This window comes from Cicer arietinum, chromosome 1 (assembly GCF_000331145.2).
Source record: "Cicer arietinum cultivar CDC Frontier isolate Library 1 chromosome 1, Cicar.CDCFrontier_v2.0, whole genome shotgun sequence".
In the NCBI taxonomy this organism is placed as follows: domain Eukaryota; kingdom Viridiplantae; phylum Streptophyta; class Magnoliopsida; order Fabales; family Fabaceae; genus Cicer; species Cicer arietinum.
In genome coordinates this window covers 334,061-356,386 of record NC_021160.2, presented here as the reverse complement: position 1 = coordinate 356,386, position 22,326 = coordinate 334,061, and the positions used below count along the sequence as shown (strand labels likewise).

The window sequence follows — 22,326 nt, the reverse complement described above, 5'->3', positions numbered from 1 at the left end:
ATATTGTACCGTTTTTAATTTTTATAGTGCATTGCTTATTTTAATTATTACATTATTATTGTTATTTTTTAATTTTTTTATATAAAATTATTTCCTTAAAACAAAACATACATTAAATTTAAAAACTATAACTATAACAACATAAAAGGTGTAATGTTTATTTATCCACAAAACAAATAAGTAGGCTCTAATGTGCCATTTAAGTTTGCCATGTAATTTTATAATTAATTATATCAAAATATTATAATTTAATATATTAATATATCAATTTAAAATAAACAAATTTGAATTAAAAATTAAAATTTTCTACTTTTGAATGAACTATTTTAATTTAGCTACCCATGAATGAGTATGCGGATAGTGGGCCTGCAAATAAGCCCAGTGTTTAAGGAATTGAATTACGGGCGGGGCGGGTACCGCAACACACCCAAATAGTTCTTACTGTGTAATGTTTGCTTAGCTAACGGAACTACTACTAAAGTCTAAAACCCTTTTCTTCTCTATTCTCGCCAGTGGTAACCAAAACCCTAATACTAACTAACTAACTCCTTCGTCACCCTATCCAATGAAGGGGCCGAAGTCTACCATGACGCAAAAAGAAGAGGAGCCGGATAATGTGAAGGAGGTACCACTTCCATATCAATCTGAGAGTGACGATTCCGACGACTCTGATTATGAGGTATTCCATCTTTACTTTGAAACTTTCTTCATTCATTAACTCATCCTAGATTAACACTTTTCTTCTTGTAGGACTCTTCTGCAGATAACGACGACTCCTCTTCATACTCACCGGATTCTCAATCTGAATCTGAATTAGAAGATGCTTCACCTGCACATGATAGTTCCGCTGATTCAGACCATGCTCATTCTCAAGACGAGGTTCGTCACTCTTTATCTTAATCATATACTAGTATTCTAGGTTAAACTAGGAGGACCGTGTTATTGTTTTTTTTCTTTCTATTTGTTCAGCCATTATTAATTAATTACTTAATTAATGTGCTTAAATGCAATCATGGCAGGATGTTGGAAATTCAGTCGGTGAAGATGAGGGCTCTGATCATCATCATGAAGGAGTTGAGAGTGATTCATCTGAGGACGAGGTTTTCATCATTATCTTAATCATAATAATTTGTTGTATTCGTTTCCCTTTCCTACTATGGAGCTGAATTTGTTTACTTTGCCTTTCCTTTTTCATAGGTGGCTCCTCGAAATACCGTTGGTGATGTCCCTTTGAAGTGGTATGAGGATGAACCCCATATTGGGTACGACATCAAGGGAAAGAAGATTAAGAAGAAAGAAAAGGAAGACAAACTGGGTTCCTTTCTTGCAAATGTTGATGATTCTAAGAATTGGTTAGTTTCATATTTGTATATCAACTTATTCTCTTTATTTCAATTTTCCTTTTTGTGTTCTTTATGTCTTATGATGTTTATGAACACCCACCTTCAACCTTCCATCCATCCACACACTGTGCACTTATATTTGCTTACAGTCGTACTTGTAGACATACATTGGTGAGGTGCAGACACGTGTGTGTCTTCTATATCTTTGAAGCCTAAAATTTGATTAAGAATGCTTTGTATCTTTTTCCATCTCCGAGACTGGAGTGGTGTCTTTTAAATGTATAAACTAGCTGTAGAGAGTAATTTTAAATATAACAAATAATTACCAAATTACCAAAGAATAATACTGCAGGAAAAGTTGTTAGAGCTACACCTAATAACAAGTTAAGATTGAACACGGGAGATGAAGTTCAGTAGTGGCCCTAGTTAAAGAGTTGGTTACATATAGAATAGTATAGTCTAATAATTGGAAATAGAAGTAGACCAAGAAAGGCTCAATGCAAAGCTATTATAAAGAATCTAGAAATAAATTACCTCATTGAATTTGTTTTAGTAAATATCACAATTGCATAAAGAATCTAGAAATAATAAAACCTACATAGTTGTATAAAGTTTTGTTTGTTGTTATTATTGCATAAAGGTCAATGTAACATCAAAACTTTTAGAAATTTCAGGACGTAGTTTCAAATCAAGACAAATTTGTGTTCAATTTTCCTAATTTTTTTCCTTTCAATGGACACTTCAAATTTTACCATCAACCATAGATCTCCGAGATTGTCAGTCAGTTTTAGAGATATAACTTTTTTTTTTGCCTGACTCCTTTTGTTATATTATTTCACCTTGGTTAGCTTTTCTTTGTATAAAACATCATTGATTTTGTATTATTCTTGATTATTTAGGCGGAAGATCTATGATGAGTACAATGATGAGGTAGTGGAACTGACAAAAGATGAAATCAAAATGGTGTCCAGACTCATCAAGAATCAGGCACCACATTCTGACTTTGATCCATATCCGGTCAGTATTTACTTTCCTTCTCGTTCTTTCAGATTATCAATATAATGATTAAAACACTATTGGCATGCATAATACCTTCAATTTATTTCTCCTTCTAATGTGCATGCAGGAGTATAGTGATTGGTTCAAATGGGATGATGCCAAGCATCCATTGTCTAATGCACCTGAACCCAAAAGAAGGTTTATTCCTTCGAAGTGGGAAGCTAAAAAGGTAACTGTTCCTTCATTTGCATTTTGCAGATAATATGAAATAAGTCAACTAGGTGGGAGACTATTTAGGTCAGATAAAGAAAGCAAATTGATTTCTCTTATCAATCATCTACATGCATGGTTCTACAGGTTGTGCAGTATGTTAGATTAATTCGCAATGGATCAATAACTTTTGACAAGCCAAAGGAGGACGATGGTCCATATCTCTTGTGGGAAGATGATTCTGGTTTGACAGAAAAATCAAATCATCTGGCTTACATTCCAGCACCAAAGCAAAAATTTCCTGGTATTAAATGTTACTTGAATTTTCAATATTAGATTTGCCTTTGAGTTACCTTTGGTGTTAATTATTTCATTTTTCTTCTCAGGCCATGATGAGTCGTATAATCCTCCATTAGAGTATATTCCAACACAAGAAGAGATTAATTCATATCAATTGTTGTATGAAGAAGACCGCCCTAAATTTATCCCTAAAAGGTACTGTGCTTTCAGGGTAAACATTTTTGCCTCGCTCTCTCATACAGTTGAACTAATAACTCTTAATTGCCAGATTTACATCTATGAGAAGCATCCCGGCGTATGAGAATGCTATGAAGGAGAGTTTTGAACGCTGTTTGGATTTGTACTTGTGCCCCCGAGTTCGAAAGAAACGTGTGAGTGAATACCCATATCAAAGAACTAATTTACTTATTTTTTTTGCCTGTCAAAGTTCTAATTTGTTGCTACTTTTATTTACATGTATTGTGTCTGTGTGTTTTATAATTGACATAATTCATTTACATTTTGTTTTTCTCCTTTATTCCAGCTTAATATTGATCCTGAATCTCTAAAGCCTAAGCTTCCAAGTAAAAAGGAGCTTAAGCCTTACCCCACAACATGCTATATCGAATATAAAGGTCATGAAGGTGCAGTTACATCAATTTCGGTTGAAGCTTCAGGACAGTGGATGGCTTCAGGTATGTCTGTTGATAACATGTTTTTGTTTTGATTAAACAGTAAGGGAGGTGGGTATCCTAACTGATTTGTTGTTTGCAAAGGTTCAAGTGATGGAACCGTCCGTGTCTGGGAGGTTGAAACAGGCAGATGTCTGAGGCGGTGGGAGGTTGGTGAACCTGTGAACTGCGTTGCTTGGAATCCTCTATCTGATATACATATTCTGGCTGTCTCTGCGTAAGTCTGGATTTTTTTATTATAAAAATTTGTATGTTTTATATATATAAATGCGGTTTGATTGTGAACATAAATTGATGTTAAATTTTCCATTTAGGGGACAAGATGTACTTCTTCTAAATGCTTGCTTGGGGGATGACGAAGAACAGAAAAGGATTAAGGAGCTTCTCTTCGTTGGCTCACCCGTAGCATCAGATGACACTGGTCAGTGTTGTCTCTTTGATTTTAATTTTTAACATTGATCCAAAAGAAGGCTCCTAGAGGTTCTAGATCACACGTTGGCATACGACCCCAACTAAACCTAGAAAAACACGCCAGCCGATAATTTAAAGCTAGCTGGCCACTGATGAAGGACATTGACTTTATATTTGCAGCAATACTTATCATATCTGACGTCTCATGCTAGTTTGTTTTGTTATTTTCTACCTTTCTTGTGTTTGCAGGCAAAAAAGCTCCTAGTGCAAGCTGGCTTAACGATGATAAACATGAGGGTATAAGGTTAAGGCATCTCAAGGTATTTCCATGTCTCCATTTCTAGTTTGGTTTGTCTTTTGGTTGAAATTTTGAGAGTGTTTATATTAAACATTAGTGGATGTGTTCATGCAGACGGTTACTGCTCTGGAATGGCACCGGAAAGGTGACTACTTTTCAACAGTGATGCCAACAGATATCCTTTCTTAGTGCTGTCTCAGCTTTAGCTGATACATACCTCCTTTATCGTTGATTTATTATTTTTATATTATTTTTTCTGTTCAAGTGTCAAGAATGCACATAAAGGCTCACATTCTTATTATTGCACATGTATGTTACTGCATCATACCTCATGGTTATCTTTATCTCTTTCAACACAGAATGAGGCACCATTGGTTTTTGACAAATTTAATCACCATGAACCATTTACACATGAGGTGTTATTCGTCATGTCATTCAACTCATTCGATGTTATATATGCTTCCATTGATGACTGTGTCTAGTTTGTGAATAGTGTATTCAAGGACGTTAGAAACCAAATGTATTAAACTGGTCCTTGATTACAAACTTTTAGCTGATTTTTTATCTTAGCTGTAAGGAAAATTTAAGAGGTATAAAATATTAAACCTGGGATTGACTCATTATTTCCTTAACATATTCTTTACGTGAAACAAGATCAGTTCTGATACACCGGTTATCCAAGAAACATACACAAAAACTTCCATTCCGCTTACGTGGAATTGCTGTTAGATCAACCTTCCATCCATCCCGTTCTATCTTCTTTATTTGTACAAAAAAGGTCGTTCGTGTGTATGATTTATTGAAGGCCAAACTCATAAAAAAGCTTGAAACTGGTCTCCAAGAAGCCTCATCCATTGCAGTCCATCCTGGAGGTATCATTATTAGTCATGAAGAAAATAAACTCTTATCAGTTTTGTTCTAGTTCTAGTCATAAATGTTTGTGTGTGTACACATTCACTGCAGGTGATAATTTAATAGTGGGGAGCAAAGAAGGGAAGCTTTGTTGGTTTGACATGGACCTTTCCTCTAAACCATATAAAATTCTCAAGTAAGTATTTTTTCTTGTAGCCCAATCCTCTGCAGCCCAATGCAGAATTGCAGAGTAAATAGTATGTGCCATAGATTTTTTCAAAAGCTTGGGGAAAATAATTTGCTTTAAGGCAGAAAATATAACAAAGCTCTTGAAAGATTGATCTGTGTTAAAGTAGTACTGTAAAACTCAACCTTTTTTTTGCTGTCATTTGCTAATTTTTATATGCGTACTCAGCTAATTTGCTGTAAATCTTAACCATAGTTATTATTTTATTATATTAACAAAATCTACTGTGCTTTTGCTATATAGTTCTTCCCATAGCATAGTCTAGGGAAGGGCTATATTTATTGTTTTTGGCCTTAACTTTCATAATAAAAAGGCTCAGTATACAACCATGCCCATATACGGGGAAACACCACTAAAAAGGAGAGGGAACAAACCTAGTGACAATAAGTTGTTTATTTTATTAGCAACAATTTGGATGTGAATAATCACTATCTGAACTTTAATGTCATGCCATAGATTTTTTGTAATAACTTGATGCCACTGCAGGTGTCATCCAAAAGATATCAACAATGTGGTCTTTCATCGTTCGTATCCCTTGTTTGCGACATGTTCAGATGACTGCACTGCATATGTTTTTCATGGAATGGTTTATTCTGATCTCAATCAAAATCCTCTTATTGTTCCTTTAGAAATTCTACGGGGCCATGCAAATTCAAAAGGGAGAGGTGAGACTTCTTTGTGATTTTGTTAACTTGGTTGAGCAGAGTTGTCATATTGTCTGATATTGATTCCTTGTTTGGATATGCATATCGACAAAAGTTGAGATTCAATTTTGTGCAAAATTTAGTTCAAGTTGCCTTTGCAAAAGTAAATAATAACTATACTATGTATTTTAACTGCAAAATCAGTTTTGGCGATTGGCATATCCAAAACAATAAGAATCAGGGAAAAATCCTTTGCAGATGGTTGGACTACATGTATAAAAATACTACAGTAAAATACATAACATTGATATACTTCCCTCAATCCTTCTTGCAAGGATTAATGGCCAAGTTAGAATATGGATTTTGCTGTATTGTTTTTGTTGGCTCACATGATCCACAAATGTTTGATCAACCAGCGTTGAAGTGTTCATGTTTGATGCATTGCCCTCTTCCATTTTATGTTCCATATACAACCTGTTCTACTTGACAGTGCATTGAAAATAACTACTTCTACGCTAACATTTGAATAAGACATTGTTTATCTAACCTTTTACGTGTATTTGCATTGCAGGGATATTGGACTGTAAATTTCACCCCAGACAACCCTGGTTATTTACGGCAGGTGCAGATAAATTGATTAAACTTTACTGTCACCACTAAAAATATATTATTCTAAACACATGCATGGTAGACGGGTGACACCTAAGAGAGAAGCCTGTAACTCTATCCAATTTTGTTCCCCAATTGTAAAACAGAAAGCTGAAACCAGTGTTGCCCAATTGAAAGGCTGAGCGAGTTTCTGGCTCTATATTTTTGGGTTGTTTGTCGGAAATTGCTTGAATTTGTATTCTGTACACTTCACATTTATCTTTTTGAATCGTACGTTGAAATGTCAGGAATTTGTACTAACAAAACTTCACTTGAAATATCTATACACCTAATATAAATCAATCAATTCTTTTAAGAAATCCGAAGGATGTTTTCTTTTTGGAAATGGATTAGGCTTCTTTAAATGAGTTTCATTTATAGAATAATAAATTTGTAATATCAACTGTTAATAAACAAATCAATTGATAATATTAGATCCAAATGTACAACCAATTGTGGATAGTTACGATAACGATAATTGATTTTCACTTTAATATCTCTTAATTTTAGAATAGCCATACCATTAGGTAATGATAGATACGATGTGCAGTGTACATGAAATTCAAGAATGCGAAGTGGAGTTGTGGCTGTTTTGGTACTAAATTTGCACTTGTGATCGTGATAGAATTCGAAACCTGTCATTTACTTTGATTCATCTACATCTCATCTAGAATGCAACCATTCTTACATACATTTTGATCAACACATTCAATTTTTGCCATCCACAGGTCCATTTGACCATCACCGCAATAGATGTTATTCTATATATCCTCTTCAATCTAACAACTATGTAAAATAAAATTCTAACATCCCCTACTCAGTAGTGTCCGATAACTACTCATCAATCTCGATTGGTACTACTCATCAACAATCACCTATGTAATTTAAGCGTTAACGATTAATCAACCGCTGATAGAATATGGGGTCCTTCCAACATGTTAAATTGCCTAATTCTACTCTTACCTCAAGAATAATTAATGTTTTTCCTATCTACTTCAACACAAGGACGACATAAGCTCCAAAAATACAGACAACCTTGTCCCTCAAACCTCGTACTTGTACAAACCTCAAGAACTGCCACCAGGTTTGACACCTCATCAGTTCCAAATCTCGTTCAAAAACAATTTAAGCATCACATGTTCAATTTGTAGTTGTTCAGCCACTTGATAACGTTAAAGTTTTTTTCATTAATAACAAAATTATGGAGTTGAGAGAATCTAGATGGCTTATAACAAGCTATTCAAATACATGTTTGATTTGTGACTTGTGTAACATTATAATCAGGATCCTAATATATATTTAGGAGGTTCCTCCATTTCGGTCAGTGTAAAACAGGTAGCCATTTTAAAATAATCAAAATTTTAACTTTACTGAGCTACAGACACAACAATAACAGTAGTTGAAATGTGTATATAGAAGCCTTCTTCCACTGTGTAAAAGCATAGAATATTGAATTTACTATACATCACATGTAACACTTTATTCCCATTAGTGTTGTTCATGAAAAATTACAACAATGCCTATGAGACTTATATTCTTGCTTTGTTTTGCACCAAAATATCATAACAGCTGAACGGCTGCTATGGCAGGTATTTTTTCTCGCAATTTTTGTGTAACAGCAACACGCACAGTCATGACACCAGCAGCTGGACCTGTGATTCGGACCTTTACTATTGGCTCCTCAATGGCTACCAATTCAAGAGATCCATCAGCTGCCCCTACCAGGTATGGCCTTATTTCCTCTAGAGCCTGCAACAATTACTACATATTAAATTCTGAAAACATTTTCAGATTAGTATACAACCACTCTCTAAGACAAGTGAATAAGTTCGGCAATTCACAATGGCAATAGTAATTAAAGAAGCTGAGAACAATGTTAATCTTGATACATTTCTGAAAGACAACATTTTTGTCCCATTTCTTGTGTCAATATTGATTGAGCTTATTTTGATCGTTTAGACCAGATTCAATAACCATAATCATATATGTGCAACAAAATTCAGAACATTCAAAGTTTAACCACATAATGGGACAATGCATCTTTCTTTTAGGCCATGTTTGGGAGTTGGGTTTTGGAGGGAAAGCGAGGGAGAACTTATGTTTCATTTTTAAATTAAAGCAATTATAAAATGTTTCTTAAATCGATAAAAAGTGATTGAAATATTATATGATTATCTATCATGTTATTCATCAAATTTCTGAAAATCTCAAATATATGTCAACATATAGACTTAACCCTTCAAAATCTTCCCCTCCAAAACCCTTAGAAATCTAACTCCTGAACATACCCTTACTGAAATATAGGGCTTGATATTAACGTTTAAGCTACATAGACAGCTAGTACTCAATCTGAAATCCCATACCACCAAGTAAACATTGTGATTTGAGTAACAGCACCAAATGAATGGCTAGAGATTTAAATTGTATTAGATATGAAATACTGACACATGCAGAATAAAAAGCTTAGTATATGCAAGGCATAATCATAATGTTACACATAACTAACCATCTCTATATTTTCTTCATTTAGCTCAAGACCGGTTTCTTCATCAGTTACCGGTTCAACTGCCACTATTTCAGGGATCTTTTCCATTAGTCGACGCTCAATGCCCATTTTCATTGTCATAACAGAACTTGGACACGATCCACAAGCACCCTGTAACTTCAAGCGTACAACATTACCGTCGATTTCATGCAGAGCGACGTTTCCACCGTCTGAAATGAGATATGGTCGAATTTCATCCAACACACTTTCAACATTTTCAGCAGTTAATGGCAATTCCACAGCTGGATTTGGAGTGGCAACAGCCTTTATAACTGCACAAACATAATAATGAAGTTAACATCAGGGTTCCCAAGTCTAAAAGCAAGAAAAATTAAAGCTGAATTTGATTCACAATAATATCAAAATGAATGAAGAAACAATTTAATCCAAGAATTAAGGTTGGATTATAAAATATTAAATGGAAAGAAGGATAAAGAAAATTGCGAAGTGGAAGAGGGGCTAACTAACCAAATGGACGTGTAGAGAGCGGTGAACGACGAAGAAGGTTACTACTTTTCGTCCTAAAAGGAACATTACTACCAAAAAATATCGTTCCCTGCGACGAGGAAACTATATCAGAAAGAGGTTATTGTTTATATAAAAAAAAAAAAGCGAGAAATTCGAAAGCAAACCTTTTTGGGGGTGGAGGAAGAAGAAGGAGAAGATGAGGGAGGTTCAATGCCTCTGCAGTAAGATTGTGAATTCAGCACCACACCTTGCATCGGTGTCGTATCGTGTTTCTGAAATCTGAAATGGTTTTGACCTAAGTAACAAAGCTAATCACAATAACTGATTCCAATCACTTTCGTTCTCACCACCCAAACACCATCACTTCCGTTTCTGCCTCTGCTTCCTTCGTTTTGGGCTTTTTCTTTAAGCCCAACTTTACTATACTGCTTCAACTTCAAATATAAATTAATAAACAAATACATTTAGTTTTGTTACAATTTCTATTGTAAAGTTATTTTATTTTTTATGTAAATTGAATACACCGGAGACCTCAAAGTTGATAGCGATCTTTTATGGTCTCTTCAAGTGATATTTCAGTGTGATTTAATTACATGTGTAAAAAATGCTAACATCATATTTACGAAGAAATTAAATAAATCAAAAATAGAAAATCTAATAATAGAAATATGATAATATTTTTAGAAGTTTGAAGATTATAAAATTAATATTTTTGGATGAATAATTATTTATTTAAATTGATTGATTATTATTCAAGTAATTCCTCTGTTTCCTCCGTAGCTGTATATGTAGAATTTACGATGGGTCCTTAATTTTACATGGATATAATAATAGATACCGACTTAAAATTTTACAGAAATAAAAAACTTAACAAGAAAACACACTTCTCACAAATTATTAACAATACAAATCAACTGAAAACAATATTAATAAAGCCATGAATAAAAAAACATATATATAGATGAATTAAAAAGGAGAAGCATAAAGAGGATTATTATGTTGATTAGTGGAAGAAGAATTCTTTCTCTTGAAAAAGAAAAAGAAATCTCCCACAAGAGGAATAATAGGCTTCTGCTTCGTACTGCTCTTATCTTTTTTCCTTCCAAAAAGATGGTCGTTTTCTCCAAGACTTATTATCTGAGCAAGTGTTTGTGAATTCCTTTTCTTAATCTTCTCTTCTTCTTCTTCTTCATTTTCTTCTCCAATATTATTCATATTTATTTCTCTCTCAATCTCAAACCTCACTGTCTTTGCAGCTTTCCCAGCTGCTGCAGCCTCAGCTTGAGCCAACTTTGACATATTCTTGTGAAGCTCAGCGTTCAGTGTTGCCAAAGCTACCTCTGTTTCACTCCCTCTTTCCTTCAACATTTTCAACTCTTCTTTTGTTTTCTCAAGTTCTGCCTCCAGCTTCTTCACTGTATCAAAAAGGGTATCATTCTTCTCTTCTTTAGATGATGATTTTATATTAGGACTAATTGGTGGTGGTGATGACATTGATCTCCATGATGATTCTCGCTTAATACTCATTGAAGGAGAATAATAAGGTGCAGTACTAGAAGTCTCTGAGTATGGCTTTGGAGATTGAGAGTATATTTCTCCAACAAGAAGCCGTTCTCCGAATATGGCAACGGCTTCTTTTACGGAGCTGAAAGGACGAGAGGTGTCCACTGTGGAGCTAAAATCTGGTTCCATTGTTTGTTGAAGGATTGATTTGAATTATGAATTCAAAGGGAATATCAAAGTATTTGTTTGAGGGTTTGTTGGTTTCTTTGCTTCTACTTCAGAGTTCATATTATAGCTATAGGAAGATATATGGCAAGTTGTTTTTTTAAGGCTAAGACAAAAAAAATTCGGATTTTGTGTTGCTGTTCATGATAAGGACCTGCTAACTAACAGTTAAATCAAGTGATATACATGTTTATGTTTTGATTTTATTATTTGTTGTAAAGACTGTGAGAATGAGATGATATGATATGGATTACTGGAACATCATAATTTGTACCAAACTTCCTTGATTTTGCCACAACCTCTAAACACATTGAAAGTGATCTTTCACTTGACTATTGCATAACTGAAATTGATATCAGATGGCCATCTCTCTTCTATCTTTTGTCAGAGCTATATTAAAGACAAGTTTCTTAAACAGATGAACCTAATGTCTTTGAATTGCCTCTCTTATTATGAAGTTTCCATGCCAAACATTCTGCTACATTTCAATTATAAATGATAATGTATGTAGAATAAGGTTATGTTTGGTTCGACATTTTGTGTGTTTTTTTACAAAAATATTTCACTTCATTTCGTCAAATAATAAAATATTCAATTGTTGGAATATAATGATAGTACTGGTATATTGAATAAGGTGATTATGTAACACTAACAAAATGGTATGACCAAAGATGAGCCCAAGAAAAACACATTGAGGCTCTAGTGGCTTAAGGATTAACAACTTATTTAGATGACGAGTCACTGTTTTATAGAAGAATCTAGATACATCTCATTATAATAAGTCATTTGTTAGTTTATTAGAGTGTAGTGCATATGCTAATTTTTGTTATGTTTAGCTTTTCTATATTGACTAACTTATTATGCTTATCTTGTATAACAAGAGAATTAATTAATGTTACAAGAGTTAATATTGTTTTTGGTCTCCGTAATATGAGATTAATCTGGTTTTAATTTTTGTAAACAAAACTTAATTTAAGTTGGTAAATCTCTAGATTTCTTAAATTATAATTTCATTTTTAATTTATATTTTTTACTATAATGAAATTTTTATTTTGTATTTATGTCTTCCAATTTTAAAATCATGTTAATTAAATTAAAAGCCACATATATTTAAAACAATATTAAAAAGTTCAAATCATCACGCTATATCAACATATACATTTTAGAATCAACGGAACCATTTACATGTAATAAATGAAAGAAGTCTAATTTTAGCCCTAGATTAGCCATAGTCTATTTTTTTCTTTATTTCAAAGTTTACCATAGTCTATTTCTAGATACCCCTCAATGACCCATTCCTTATATTTCTTACCTTTTTTTGCTAATGACAATATTATTTTTTTTCAGATCCACCCAACCTGAAGTTGATAATTTACAAAGTATCCTCCATCTTTGAGGGTGAAAAGAAGAAAGTTCACTAAGTTAATTGGGATATGTGTGGTCAATCGAAGAGTAAAATGAGGCTTTGGTTTTAGTTCGTTCAGAGGTTTCAACTTAGCCCTCCTTGCAAAAACAAGGATGGCACATCTTATCTTTTCCCAACTTCTTGCTCATCAACTGTCACAACGGTCATCTGATTAACATTTGGGAAGATAATTGGCTACCTCTCCAAAATGGTTACAAAATCTGGACGTTGCGACCTCCCCACTCGAACCTAATTATGTGGCTCAGCTAATACATCACGACCTTGGCACGTGGAACACTCAACCTGTAACTGCTACAGATCGACTCACAATCTCTTGATAGTTTTGGTCTCTCTTTCAAATTTTAGAACTAACAAAATGACGATTTGACATATTTTGAATGTTATGACATACGATTTTATGATATAGAACAAGTTAAATACATTAACTATTTATATGTCAATAATTAAATTGCAAAAATAAAAACTTTTCGAAGTTGAAAGTTAAGTTTTTATATAGTTTTATTGTAATTTCATGGACGTTAATTATTCTACGATCAAGGTATTACATGTCACCCTATTTAAAGTATGTCGCATCGCCATTTTTTAATTAAAAAATTAGAATAAATCACCAAAATCGATAGATTTTAAAACAAATGAACCAATTTCGTGAATTGATAAAAATAGGATGGCTGAAATTGCAATTAAATCTTAATAATGCATCTTTATATCAAATATCAATTACTACAATTTTTTTTTCTTTCTAAATTAGTTATACTACTATTTATTAGTTATTCATAATAAAAAATGCTTAGCCAAAATGCTTTTTATTATATATAAAAAAAAAGTTTCATTTGTTAAATTTTTTTATTAAAAAAATGTATATAAGTTGGATTAATTTATTATAGTTAGAGCCTTTTTAGTTTTTAGGAGAAAGATTGAATTACGGTTTGGTGGAAAAAGAGAGACAAGTATAATGTGAGTGAAAGGTATAGAAGAGTAGAAGAAGCTCTATGAATTAATTAGGATCACCTATCATTTTGGAGGTGGAGTAACCTAATCGAACCCAAAACCCAAACCAATAATTATTTGATTATAATTACAATTTTAATTTTCATTATTATCTTTTTATTTATTTTTCGATGAAAGAGGTCACAACACAACACAACATCAATAGCTAACATAACACCTCAGTTCCAAATTTCAATTTCAATTTCAATGGCAAATCCAAAACTATTATTCTTCATCTTCTTCTTCTTCTTATTCTCCTTCGTATGCTTTGTTCACTCCGATTCTCATTTCGAAGGTTTTGAAGCCGAAGACGATGACGCCGAATTCGAAGATTCATCCATCGATCCCGCTTCTCTCCGTTCACCACCCTCTCAATCCCTCTCCACCGATCCCAATCCAAATCCTAATCCTAATCCCAATCATTCTCCACCGTCCGATCTTCCCAAATCCACACCTCCCACCGCCACCACATTCGATTTCTGGGACGACGATGAATTCGAAGGCCTTCCAGTTGAACAACACCCCGACCTTCACGTTCCAATCACCGATCCAAAATCCACTGATAACACCAACGACACCACTTCCTCTCACGATCAAAACGTGAAGCCTCTTCCACGATCCTTCACCGTTGAGATTATCTGCGGTAGTTTCCTTATTATCTTCGCTATCAATTACTTCACCGGTAAAAAGGAAAACGAACACATAGCACTTTCATGGGCCACACACTTCGCTGCCAAAGACTCCATTTTTGACAAAAATTTCAGTCTTTTAGGGATCGGCGACGGCGGCGACGATGCTCCTTTGTTGTTGAAAGAAGGGCAAACAACCTTCAAGTTTTACGCTAGTGGTAGAAGGTATTGTCAAGGGTTGTTGGCTACTTTGGAATTGAAGAGTAGACACGATCTCATTGCTAGGATTTATAACATGGTGGTTCCTTCTAAGGATGAGATTAGTTTTGAGGTTTACATGAATGATGATGCTATGGATCATGTTGTTTTTGCTATGGCTAAGAAGAAGGCTGCTAAAGCTATGCATAAGGATTTCAGGGATTTGCAGAGATTTGCTACTATTTTATCTCCTCCTACTTCGAGGAAGTGGGTTGTTGATGACCTTGCTGTTATTTCTGAGTCTAGGGAAGTTGCTTCTGATTTGATCACCGATTCCCTTATTGACCAGGTTCAATTTCCTTTCTTATCTTTTTGTTTTTTTATTCATCATTTTCATTTTTTAATAATTATATGGGATGAGAGAGAGGATTAACAAAACATATGGAATTTGATGGATCTATGTGTTTGTTGACGTTTAATGTTTGATATATCATATATCTTTTAGTTATAGGCCAAGAAGAAGCTCTGAGTTTTGGCTTTTTCAGCCTAGTAGTTTTCTTGGCATATATTTTGGTCACCTGTGTTAGTTATTTAGATGACTTTGTTAAGACAATACTTAGTCATACTAGTACCAATAATAATAATGATCATGGTGATAATTATGTATCCACCGATTTTAACTTCTAAGAGCGATATTATGGTATGAAATATGAATAATCATGTTAATATTTTTGGGATGTTTCGGAAAACTTCTAATTATGCTCTTATAATATAAGAACTTATGTCATAAGTGTTTGAATTATAAGTTGAATATGCACACGGAGAGGCTACTTTTGTTCCCAACATTTCTTTTCGTTGTAAAAATAGCTCTGCTCTATCCTTCTAGACTCTCCCAAACACTTGTGATAGTGTTTATGTCACAATACATATTCCAATAAGCTCTTGTAAAAGGTTGAGCTTAGAGCTTTACAATGGTGGAAAGCAGTAAAGAAAAAGATAAACCAAGAGTTCAAGAACTCCTAATCCAGCGCATAACTGCTCCTAACCAAAAAATTTATTCTCTAGAATTTAGGAACAATCATAACTAACACTTTAGAATTTCATAAGGCCAAGGCCCAAATCCAGTATCCTATCATTGTCTCTCCTATATAAGTTTGGTATAATACTTAATTGTTCTCCTTTTTCACATTCCATTGGTTGTGTACTAGTGTTTGTTTGTTACATATTCTCTTCATGCTAGATCTGTGAACTAGGCATGCACAAGTGTTTCAATTTGTTGATAAGTATTTCACTACAATTGGCTTCATTTAGGATTTAGCGCACACAACCATAATCAAGGTTATGTGAAATTTCAAGTTTGTAATGGAAACTGTATTGGATCATATGCATTGTTCTTATTCTGTCAAAGTTAAAGTTTACTCTTGGACTCAATCAGCTATTTATCGTATACTGCAGGTTTTTGGTGACAAGGCTTTTGAGAAATTTGGAAAAGGATTAATTTCAGTGCATTTCTCCGATAATCACCCTGGCATACACAAGAAAGTATTGCTGTTCAAGTTTGTTCTTCCCGCTGCTAAAAACATGGCTGATATGACTCGACTGGTGGCTCTTGTTCCGTATTATATTGATTTGATTGGAAGATATAAATTGAGTTCTCAGGTTGGTGAAATTGGTCTATTGTATTGTCAATGTATGCTTGGCTTATAATTTACAAAAATCTTATACTTGGCCCTTGACTGACTCACATGCATAATATATAATCCAGGCGCGGTCTAAGACAGACGCCGCACGACAAAAGGCTGCTCAAGAGGCACAGAAAGAACTTCGAAATATCCAACAAGAGGCCATGCAAAGAAGAAAGGCAGAGAGGAAAAAGATGATGGAGGAGGCTGAGGCAAAGCTCGGTGCAGAGGCCATTCGAAAGAAGGAAGCAAAAGAACGTGCTCGCCAAATGAAAAAGGCAATGCCAAGGATGAAAATGTCTCGTGGTGCCTAATTCTTGATGATTTGCACGTAGAACTGAAGGCCATCCCCTCCCAACGTACGATGTAGTTGGGTCCTTGCCTTTTTGTAGAATTATGGCAATGTACTTTGTTAGTTTTCATTTCCTTTCGAGTTAGCTAGATAGACGTGACCACATTTTGGTGGATTTTGAATGTACCAAAATATGGATCTTAGAGACATTCATAAGATCTTGATAACTTCAATCTATTTATCCTTAGTTCTAGTTGACTTTTGTTTTTCCACTTTCTTTGTTAACATGCTGAAATTGCATGCAGTGACAACGAATGCCTAATGAACTTTAAATTTTTTACTTGCTATTGCCCGAGCAAGCTCTGTTAAGTGGTGCATTTGTGTTTAACCACAGTAGCTTACTGGAAAAAGACTGTTGTTTCTTTCACTGCTATTTTCTAATTATTTGATATTTGGGGCCAAATTCAAATCAAAGCATCAACGTACTTGTTGATGTTGATTGCAGAAGCTATGAAAAAAATGGATTTAAAGAATCTGAATCTTCTTGTGAAGGGAAAAATATTTTTTATGTATAAAAAATACACAGTTCTATAAAGGAATGGAGTGATTTTTTTATTGAAGTGTTATTCTAGATGCTGTAGTGTGACTATTATCCTTCGTCTTATCGGTAACTTTTCCATTAGCTAGGGTTGGTCAAAGATCTATACAAATTTTTAACAAAATGAGAAATGTAATATTTCATCAAGTAATTTTCACTTTTGACATAGACCTCATCGATTTCCATCTTATCTCTCTATTGTGCTCAAAATAATGAGATTTGATAGGATTGACTCTTACACTATCTTTCCCCTATTCTCTCTTTAGATAAAAAATACTTCCACACAAACTTTGTACAAAATGATTAAGGAAATTACGTTAATCCCAAGAAAATTATCATATTGAAATCTTTAACAAATCAATCATCAAATTGTTCATCATTAAGTGAGCTTCTTCCGCTGAGCAATTCTTTCCTCCCCCTGCAAAACCAAAATCATCCAAATAGAGAACAGCCACTTTCATTGCTTGCTCAAGTCCTTGATAATTGCTCCTCCAATTTTAAGAATGACAAAACTTTAGACATTGTTCTCAAAATACCATTTGTGATGTCCTCTGATCACCTCACAATATGATATATGTATACCGAAATTCTTGGTTTTCTTGTAGTTTAGTTGGATATTGAATTTTTTTTTCAGCTAAAAATTTATTAAAATTAAAAGGAAAACAAATGAGGAACATAAACTCAATCCATAAAAGAAAAAGAAAAAACGAAAGAAAGAATGACATGACATTAAATGATTAGATATTTGATATTATATCCAACAAACTATGAGGTAATGAAAGGTTCACATTTTTGTTGTTAAAAGAAATCCTCCACAACTGCTGTCATATACTCAATGTTCATTGCATCAAGTAGGTGAATGCCAATGCCATAATTGAATAACCTAAACAATATATGCATATTATTAATTATCGATATGGTAGCTTAATTAATTATTTTGGAATCTAGGAAACAGAAGAATTAATGTTACCAAGCCCCTTGAAATTTGAAAGAAGAAGGCTTCTTAATAAGCAGAAATCTGAGGACATTCTCATAGAATTTCACAGAATCTTGCACACTCCTACATACATAAGAGACGCGGTTCATGAAAGCTGAGGTAGAGGCATCTTTCTGTTACTTTATGTTACTCAACTCTCAAAATTAATGTCAATGGAATGTGTGAAGTAACTATGCTGCTGAAGAAGCAACACCACAACGAGCTTATATAAAGGTTATGGTCTAGAGTGTTCAAAATATGTTGCTTTTCTACTCCGACTTTATAGATATATACAAATGTAAAACATGTTATTACTTAATACACACATCATCAACTTTGTTACCGACAATCTTCTGGCTTCATGTTCCTTTCACTAAAAACGTGGTACACTGTATAATATTTCTTTTAAAAAAAAAAGTAAAATAAAATGATGTGAGTATGTGAAAGTTTCCCCTCCCTTTGCAGATGAGTCATAGTTTAGGAAGATTTATTTATCTTTACTACCCTAAGGCCTAGCATCTCATTTGTGTAGCCACCTTGTGTCTAAGCCTCTACAAATTCATTATCATAGCGCATTTAAAATTCTGCACTATTTCAAAGAATCACCTGCTAAAGGTCTGTTGTTCTGCTTCTAAACTTCAATTTTCTGGTTTTGCATATTCTGATTGGACAACTTGTTCAGTCATCCGATTTAGATGTCCATAGTCCAGCTTATGGAAAGTATCACCGATGGGTAGTTTAGATAAAACTAGTTTTTCTCTTTACGTTGTAACTTCCCTAATCATATGAGAATTAGGTTAGATTAGTTAGTTAGGTTGTTCCATGTTATCAGAATATGATTTCATGGTTCTCAATTTGATATTTGTGTGCATTTTTTAAGTTGTGGTATTGAGAGTCTAAAATTCCCTACAAGAATACGAATATTAGGGTGATTGAGTTGCAGTGCGTTTACTACGTTACAACAAAATATTTGTAAAGTAGTTTGTAATTTTAATTATGCATCATTTATCTGATTCTATTAAGATTTGGGATTATATACATAGACATGATCAATTGTGAATTAATTCCAAATACATGAATTGGAATTTCGATAGTTTTTCAAGGATGCATTCGCAATATTGACTATTCGTAATTCGATTGAAATTGTTATAGGATTAAACATGGAGTTCAACTAACATGAAATATCACTACATTTTTGTTTTTTTGTTTCAAGCTCCTGCTAACTCAATATGAAAAGAAACATACGTGAATTTCATATATGGACCTCTTCAAATCAGTCCCGCATCTTATGTGAGTGCTAAGTTTCTAAATATGTGCTATGATCCGCAACTTTAACTTGTCCCTAGTCACCTAGTCTATTTATGAAAGATTATTTTACAAGTTACAGTGATGTTACAAATATAATACAATAATCCACACTAAATAACTTGATTAACCCAATATCTAGAGAAATTGTAGAACAGGCAAAATTTTCGTTACTTCCAAGTTTTAGGAGTCTTCAAAAACCCAGCTGCTATCAAGTTATCAACAGTTAACTAGCTGCCACTGCCAGCAGTACCTTTTGGGAAGTTAAATGGGGAGGAAAAAGGAAGGGCCGTCATAGTGTAGGCATGAACCGTGAAGATTGAAGACATCATATTGTAGGCAGAACACTCAAGAAGGGTACTGTTCCTTCTGTCAATCACCTGGGGCAATAACAACAAAAACATCATCAAGAGACCATTTTCTTGTCACTGACTTTTCTGAAGGGTTGATAATAGCACGTTCTTGGCTGGCCTGGCGATACCCTATAACAATCTCATTTCTTGTACGACCCCTAATCATTATATCATAAAAACAGAGTTCCTCCTGGTCAAATAAGTAGAACTCAGCTGGTTTAATGCACATCTCGTTCCCCTGCCACAAGTGCACCACAAGCCCAACATATATGTCATTTTGATATTGAAATTCAAAACCATATAAAATATGCTAAACTAGCAGTTTCATTTTCATATTCAGAGAATTGAAAATTCCAGAGAAATTAAATGATTCAAATGGGATATGACCAATGAAATTGAAATTCAACTGAAATCCTTCAACAAAACGATAAATAGATAAAATAAGTTCAAATGAGGGCTACCTCCTCCGCAAATAATTCCTCAAGAACACGGTTGATTTGCTTGTCTTCAGCCACCATAGCTAGTGCCATGCTAACCAACTCATTAGATAATACATAATCACTGATTCTGGACACAGAAACTAGATTTCTAGTCCTAGAATCCAAAATTTCACTAATTATAATTGATTTATCCGAAGCTTGCTGCATTTCACGGATCCATGAGTTGTGAGAGAACCCAGATAACCTCAAAGAAGTTGACTTTGTGTCTCTATATGGTAGGCGTCTCGCCTACAAAAAAAAAAGGCATGGGGTGGGGATGGTTTTCATTTCAAAGAAGTTCACAAAACAGAGCGACATAGTAGTATTATATGAACACCAATACATCGTAACCCTGATACGGAATGCAACAGTGAATACCTGTATATCACGAATGAGCAGAAGGGTAGCTAGGGATCTTGAATCAGAATGAGCAACAGAATCCTCCACTGACTCATCTGCAAGAATAAGGATCTGTCCTCTTAGAGTTAGTATACAGTTGAAGAATAATTTACGTTACTTTGCTTGACTGTCCTGAATCTGAAGATATTCTATGGCACTTGAATTCCTACTTCAACATGCACTTTGCTCGTTATTATTGTCAATATCATTTTTATTTGCAGTGCCTTTAGTGCACTTGTTAAGGACCCAAATATAGAAATATTATATTGAAAGTGTATTGGAAATTATGTGTTCAATTTCTTGATTTGTTCTTTTCAATGCAAATTTTCTATCTTTTTTAATCCTTAGGCACTTGTTGGCAAGACCCTTTTTATTTTGTCCCATCCACTAGTTACATGAAGGCAGTTATTTTAATCAGATCACTTTTTTCAAAAAGAAAGTAGGACATTGCTGATAATTGCAAATGAGATAGAAGTATACTCAACCAATTATCCAGAATCAATTAGCAAAAAATATGATCATTTATTGATGTCCAGCTTTACTTTTTGGTTATTCGTGACATCAAACTCTGAACATTCACATGGACATGGTGCTTAAATGCTAGTTGATTCCTTCCTCAGTGCACACTGACATATTTCAAGATATAAATATGAAGAGAAGAAGATTCGAAACTTACAGAATCAAAAGTCTCCAATGGAAGACTCTCCAGGTGTCGCCTAATGACAGCATTTCCCTCCCTGTGGACAAGCTTTATGTTCTCTAGCCCAAAAACGTCAAGTCCACCAGCCTCAAGTTTCCTCTCTCTTTCCTTTTCAGGAACTTCATTGAACATCCAGAGTTCTGAACCAGGGGCCAAGAATGCTTCTAAAACCTGCGAAACAGTAATGATGAAGGATATTTTAGAAGATTATGAAGCTAGAGTTTTGTTTCATATTGTATATTGATCTATTAGCTTATTAGAGTTATGAGACTACTAGCCATTACCACAGTACACACCATATGGATCTATTAGCTTATTAAAGCTATGAAACTACACTGTGTATTGCTCTTAGAGTGTCAAAATTCAATCTTCTTTAGTAATTCCAAGTACCCAGTATCTTTTAAATGTAGCTGATTTTACCTATTTTATGTTTCTTCAAAAGGTAAATCAGTTCTTCTTACACATCAATATGATAGTGCTTAAAATGTTAGAATATTTAAAGCAGTAATATGGACGGAACCAAATTTAGGGATTAACCATGATCATGTCATCAATGTCACGGCGCCAGCCACAAAATAATATCTTCTCTGGATATTTAGGGGGTTCACGCATCCTGGGGAAATAGCCCTTGCATACCTATAGAAATTAGCATGTTATCCAATTAGGCAGACATACTAAATGGATCCAATGCTGAAAGGCTGGCTAGGACAGAAAGATGACCTCTGGCAGAGGACCTGGAGCATAGGTGTCATCATCCTCAGCTATGACAAGGACTTCATCGCCATCTCTCAGAACATAACTATCATCTGGATTTATGATAATCTTCCCCCCATCTGCAGCAACCTTAACACCACAGGGTATTGCATCAGGAAATGAAATTAATATGTCTTTGAAATGAAGACCATCCAGTTCGGGCCATCCTTTTATGTAAAACTCGG

General features: G+C 34.1%; 6 protein-coding genes across 7 annotated transcripts in view; 2 read left to right on the top strand and 4 right to left on the bottom strand.

The window, feature by feature from the left end:
- The first annotated feature begins 468 nt into the window (after positions 1-468).
- Positions 469-6,870, top strand: LOC101505150 (ribosome biogenesis protein BOP1 homolog). Its single transcript, XM_004485405.4, has 18 exons — positions 469-679; positions 751-879; positions 1,020-1,100; positions 1,198-1,352; positions 2,243-2,360; positions 2,470-2,571; positions 2,700-2,856; positions 2,939-3,047; positions 3,121-3,223; positions 3,376-3,526; positions 3,608-3,740; positions 3,838-3,944; positions 4,184-4,254; positions 4,347-4,407; positions 4,877-5,104; positions 5,196-5,280; positions 5,818-5,996; positions 6,547-6,870. Exons 1-18 carry the CDS (start codon positions 566-568, stop codon positions 6,633-6,635), a joined length of 2,172 nt encoding a protein of 723 aa, XP_004485462.1. The 5' UTR covers positions 469-565; the 3' UTR covers positions 6,636-6,870.
- A 1,149-nt stretch (positions 6,871-8,019) lies between these two features.
- Positions 8,020-10,058, bottom strand: LOC101504524 (nifU-like protein 2, chloroplastic). The gene is made up of 4 exons (XM_004485403.4): positions 9,801-10,058; positions 9,637-9,724; positions 9,130-9,440; positions 8,020-8,372 (listed from the first exon to the last, which is right to left on the bottom strand). Exons 1-4 carry the CDS (start codon positions 9,888-9,890, stop codon positions 8,184-8,186), a joined length of 678 nt encoding a protein of 225 aa, XP_004485460.1. The 5' UTR covers positions 9,891-10,058; the 3' UTR covers positions 8,020-8,183.
- A 445-nt stretch (positions 10,059-10,503) lies between these two features.
- LOC101504836 (uncharacterized) lies at positions 10,504-11,426 on the bottom strand. The gene has a single exon (XM_004485404.4). It carries the CDS (start codon positions 11,326-11,328, stop codon positions 10,603-10,605), a length of 726 nt encoding a protein of 241 aa, XP_004485461.1. The 5' UTR covers positions 11,329-11,426; the 3' UTR covers positions 10,504-10,602.
- Positions 11,427-13,790: 2,364 nt separating this feature from the next.
- On the top strand, positions 13,791-16,831 carry LOC101504194 (uncharacterized protein At5g49945). Its single transcript, XM_004485402.4, has 3 exons — positions 13,791-14,953; positions 16,060-16,263; positions 16,370-16,831. The coding sequence occupies exons 1-3, from the start codon at positions 13,985-13,987 to the stop codon at positions 16,598-16,600; spliced, it is 1,404 nt and encodes a 467-aa protein (XP_004485459.1). The 5' UTR covers positions 13,791-13,984; the 3' UTR covers positions 16,601-16,831.
- Positions 16,832-17,314: 483 nt separating this feature from the next.
- Positions 17,315-19,150, bottom strand: LOC101498649 (glyoxylase I 4-like). Its single transcript, XM_073369102.1, has 3 exons — positions 18,147-19,150; positions 17,978-18,059; positions 17,315-17,673 (listed from the first exon to the last, which is right to left on the bottom strand). The coding sequence occupies exons 1-3, from the start codon at positions 18,260-18,262 to the stop codon at positions 17,512-17,514; spliced, it is 360 nt and encodes a 119-aa protein (XP_073225203.1). The 5' UTR covers positions 18,263-19,150; the 3' UTR covers positions 17,315-17,511.
- A 151-nt stretch (positions 19,151-19,301) lies between these two features.
- The window catches only part of LOC101503647 (probable ion channel SYM8), a 6,718-nt gene continuing 3,693 nt past the window's right edge, over positions 19,302-22,326 (bottom strand). The window contains exons 8-13 of one of the 2 annotated variants that reach the window (XM_004485400.4): positions 22,109-22,326; positions 21,926-22,024; positions 21,365-21,559; positions 20,668-20,760; positions 20,272-20,538; positions 19,302-20,048 (exon numbers count right to left, since the gene is read on the bottom strand). In XM_004485400.4, the coding sequence (XP_004485457.1) occupies positions 19,830-20,048; positions 20,272-20,538; positions 20,668-20,760; positions 21,365-21,559; positions 21,926-22,024; positions 22,109-22,326 (1,091 nt within the window). In that variant the 3' untranslated portion in view covers positions 19,302-19,829. Of the gene's footprint in view, positions 20,049-20,271; positions 20,539-20,667; positions 20,761-21,364; positions 21,560-21,925; positions 22,025-22,108 lie in introns of those variants that run through there. The other variant, XM_027337402.2, reaches the window with a different exon arrangement.

What these genes read in the sequence shown, in the direction of transcription:
- LOC101504836 (XM_004485404.4), bottom strand. Translation starts at nt 11,328, where the DNA reads ATGGAACCAGATTTTAGCTCCACAGTGGACACCTCTCGTCCTTTCAGC.
- LOC101498649 (XM_073369102.1), bottom strand. Translation starts at nt 18,262, where the DNA reads ATGAACCGCGTCTCTTATGTATGTAGGAGTGTGCAAGATTCTGTGAAA. An exon ending in TTCAAATTTCAAGGGGCTTG is followed by an intron (nt 18,060 to 18,146) that starts GTAACATTAATT and finishes TATATTGTTTAG; the next exon opens with GTTATTCAATTATGGCATTG. An exon ending in CAGTTGTGGAGGATTTCTTT is followed by an intron (nt 17,674 to 17,977) that starts TAACAACAAAAA and finishes TGTCATTCTTAA; the next exon opens with AATTGGAGGAGCAATTATCA.
- LOC101504524 (XM_004485403.4), bottom strand. Translation starts at nt 9,890, where the DNA reads ATGCAAGGTGTGGTGCTGAATTCACAATCTTACTGCAGAGGCATTGAA. An exon ending in CTTCCTCCACCCCCAAAAAG is followed by an intron (nt 9,725 to 9,800) that starts GTTTGCTTTCGA and finishes TCCTCGTCGCAG; the next exon opens with GGAACGATATTTTTTGGTAG. An exon ending in ATGAAGAAAATATAGAGATG is followed by an intron (nt 8,373 to 9,129) that starts GTTAGTTATGTG and finishes TAATTGTTGCAG; the next exon opens with GCTCTAGAGGAAATAAGGCC.
- LOC101505150 (XM_004485405.4), top strand. Translation starts at nt 566, where the DNA reads ATGAAGGGGCCGAAGTCTACCATGACGCAAAAAGAAGAGGAGCCGGAT. An exon ending in CTGACTTTGATCCATATCCG is followed by an intron (nt 2,361 to 2,469) that starts GTCAGTATTTAC and finishes ATGTGCATGCAG; the next exon opens with GAGTATAGTGATTGGTTCAA. An exon ending in CGAAGTGGGAAGCTAAAAAG is followed by an intron (nt 2,572 to 2,699) that starts GTAACTGTTCCT and finishes ATGGTTCTACAG; the next exon opens with GTTGTGCAGTATGTTAGATT.
- LOC101504194 (XM_004485402.4), top strand. Translation starts at nt 13,985, where the DNA reads ATGGCAAATCCAAAACTATTATTCTTCATCTTCTTCTTCTTCTTATTC. An exon ending in CCGATTCCCTTATTGACCAG is followed by an intron (nt 14,954 to 16,059) that starts GTTCAATTTCCT and finishes CGTATACTGCAG; the next exon opens with GTTTTTGGTGACAAGGCTTT. An exon ending in GATATAAATTGAGTTCTCAG is followed by an intron (nt 16,264 to 16,369) that starts GTTGGTGAAATT and finishes TATATAATCCAG; the next exon opens with GCGCGGTCTAAGACAGACGC.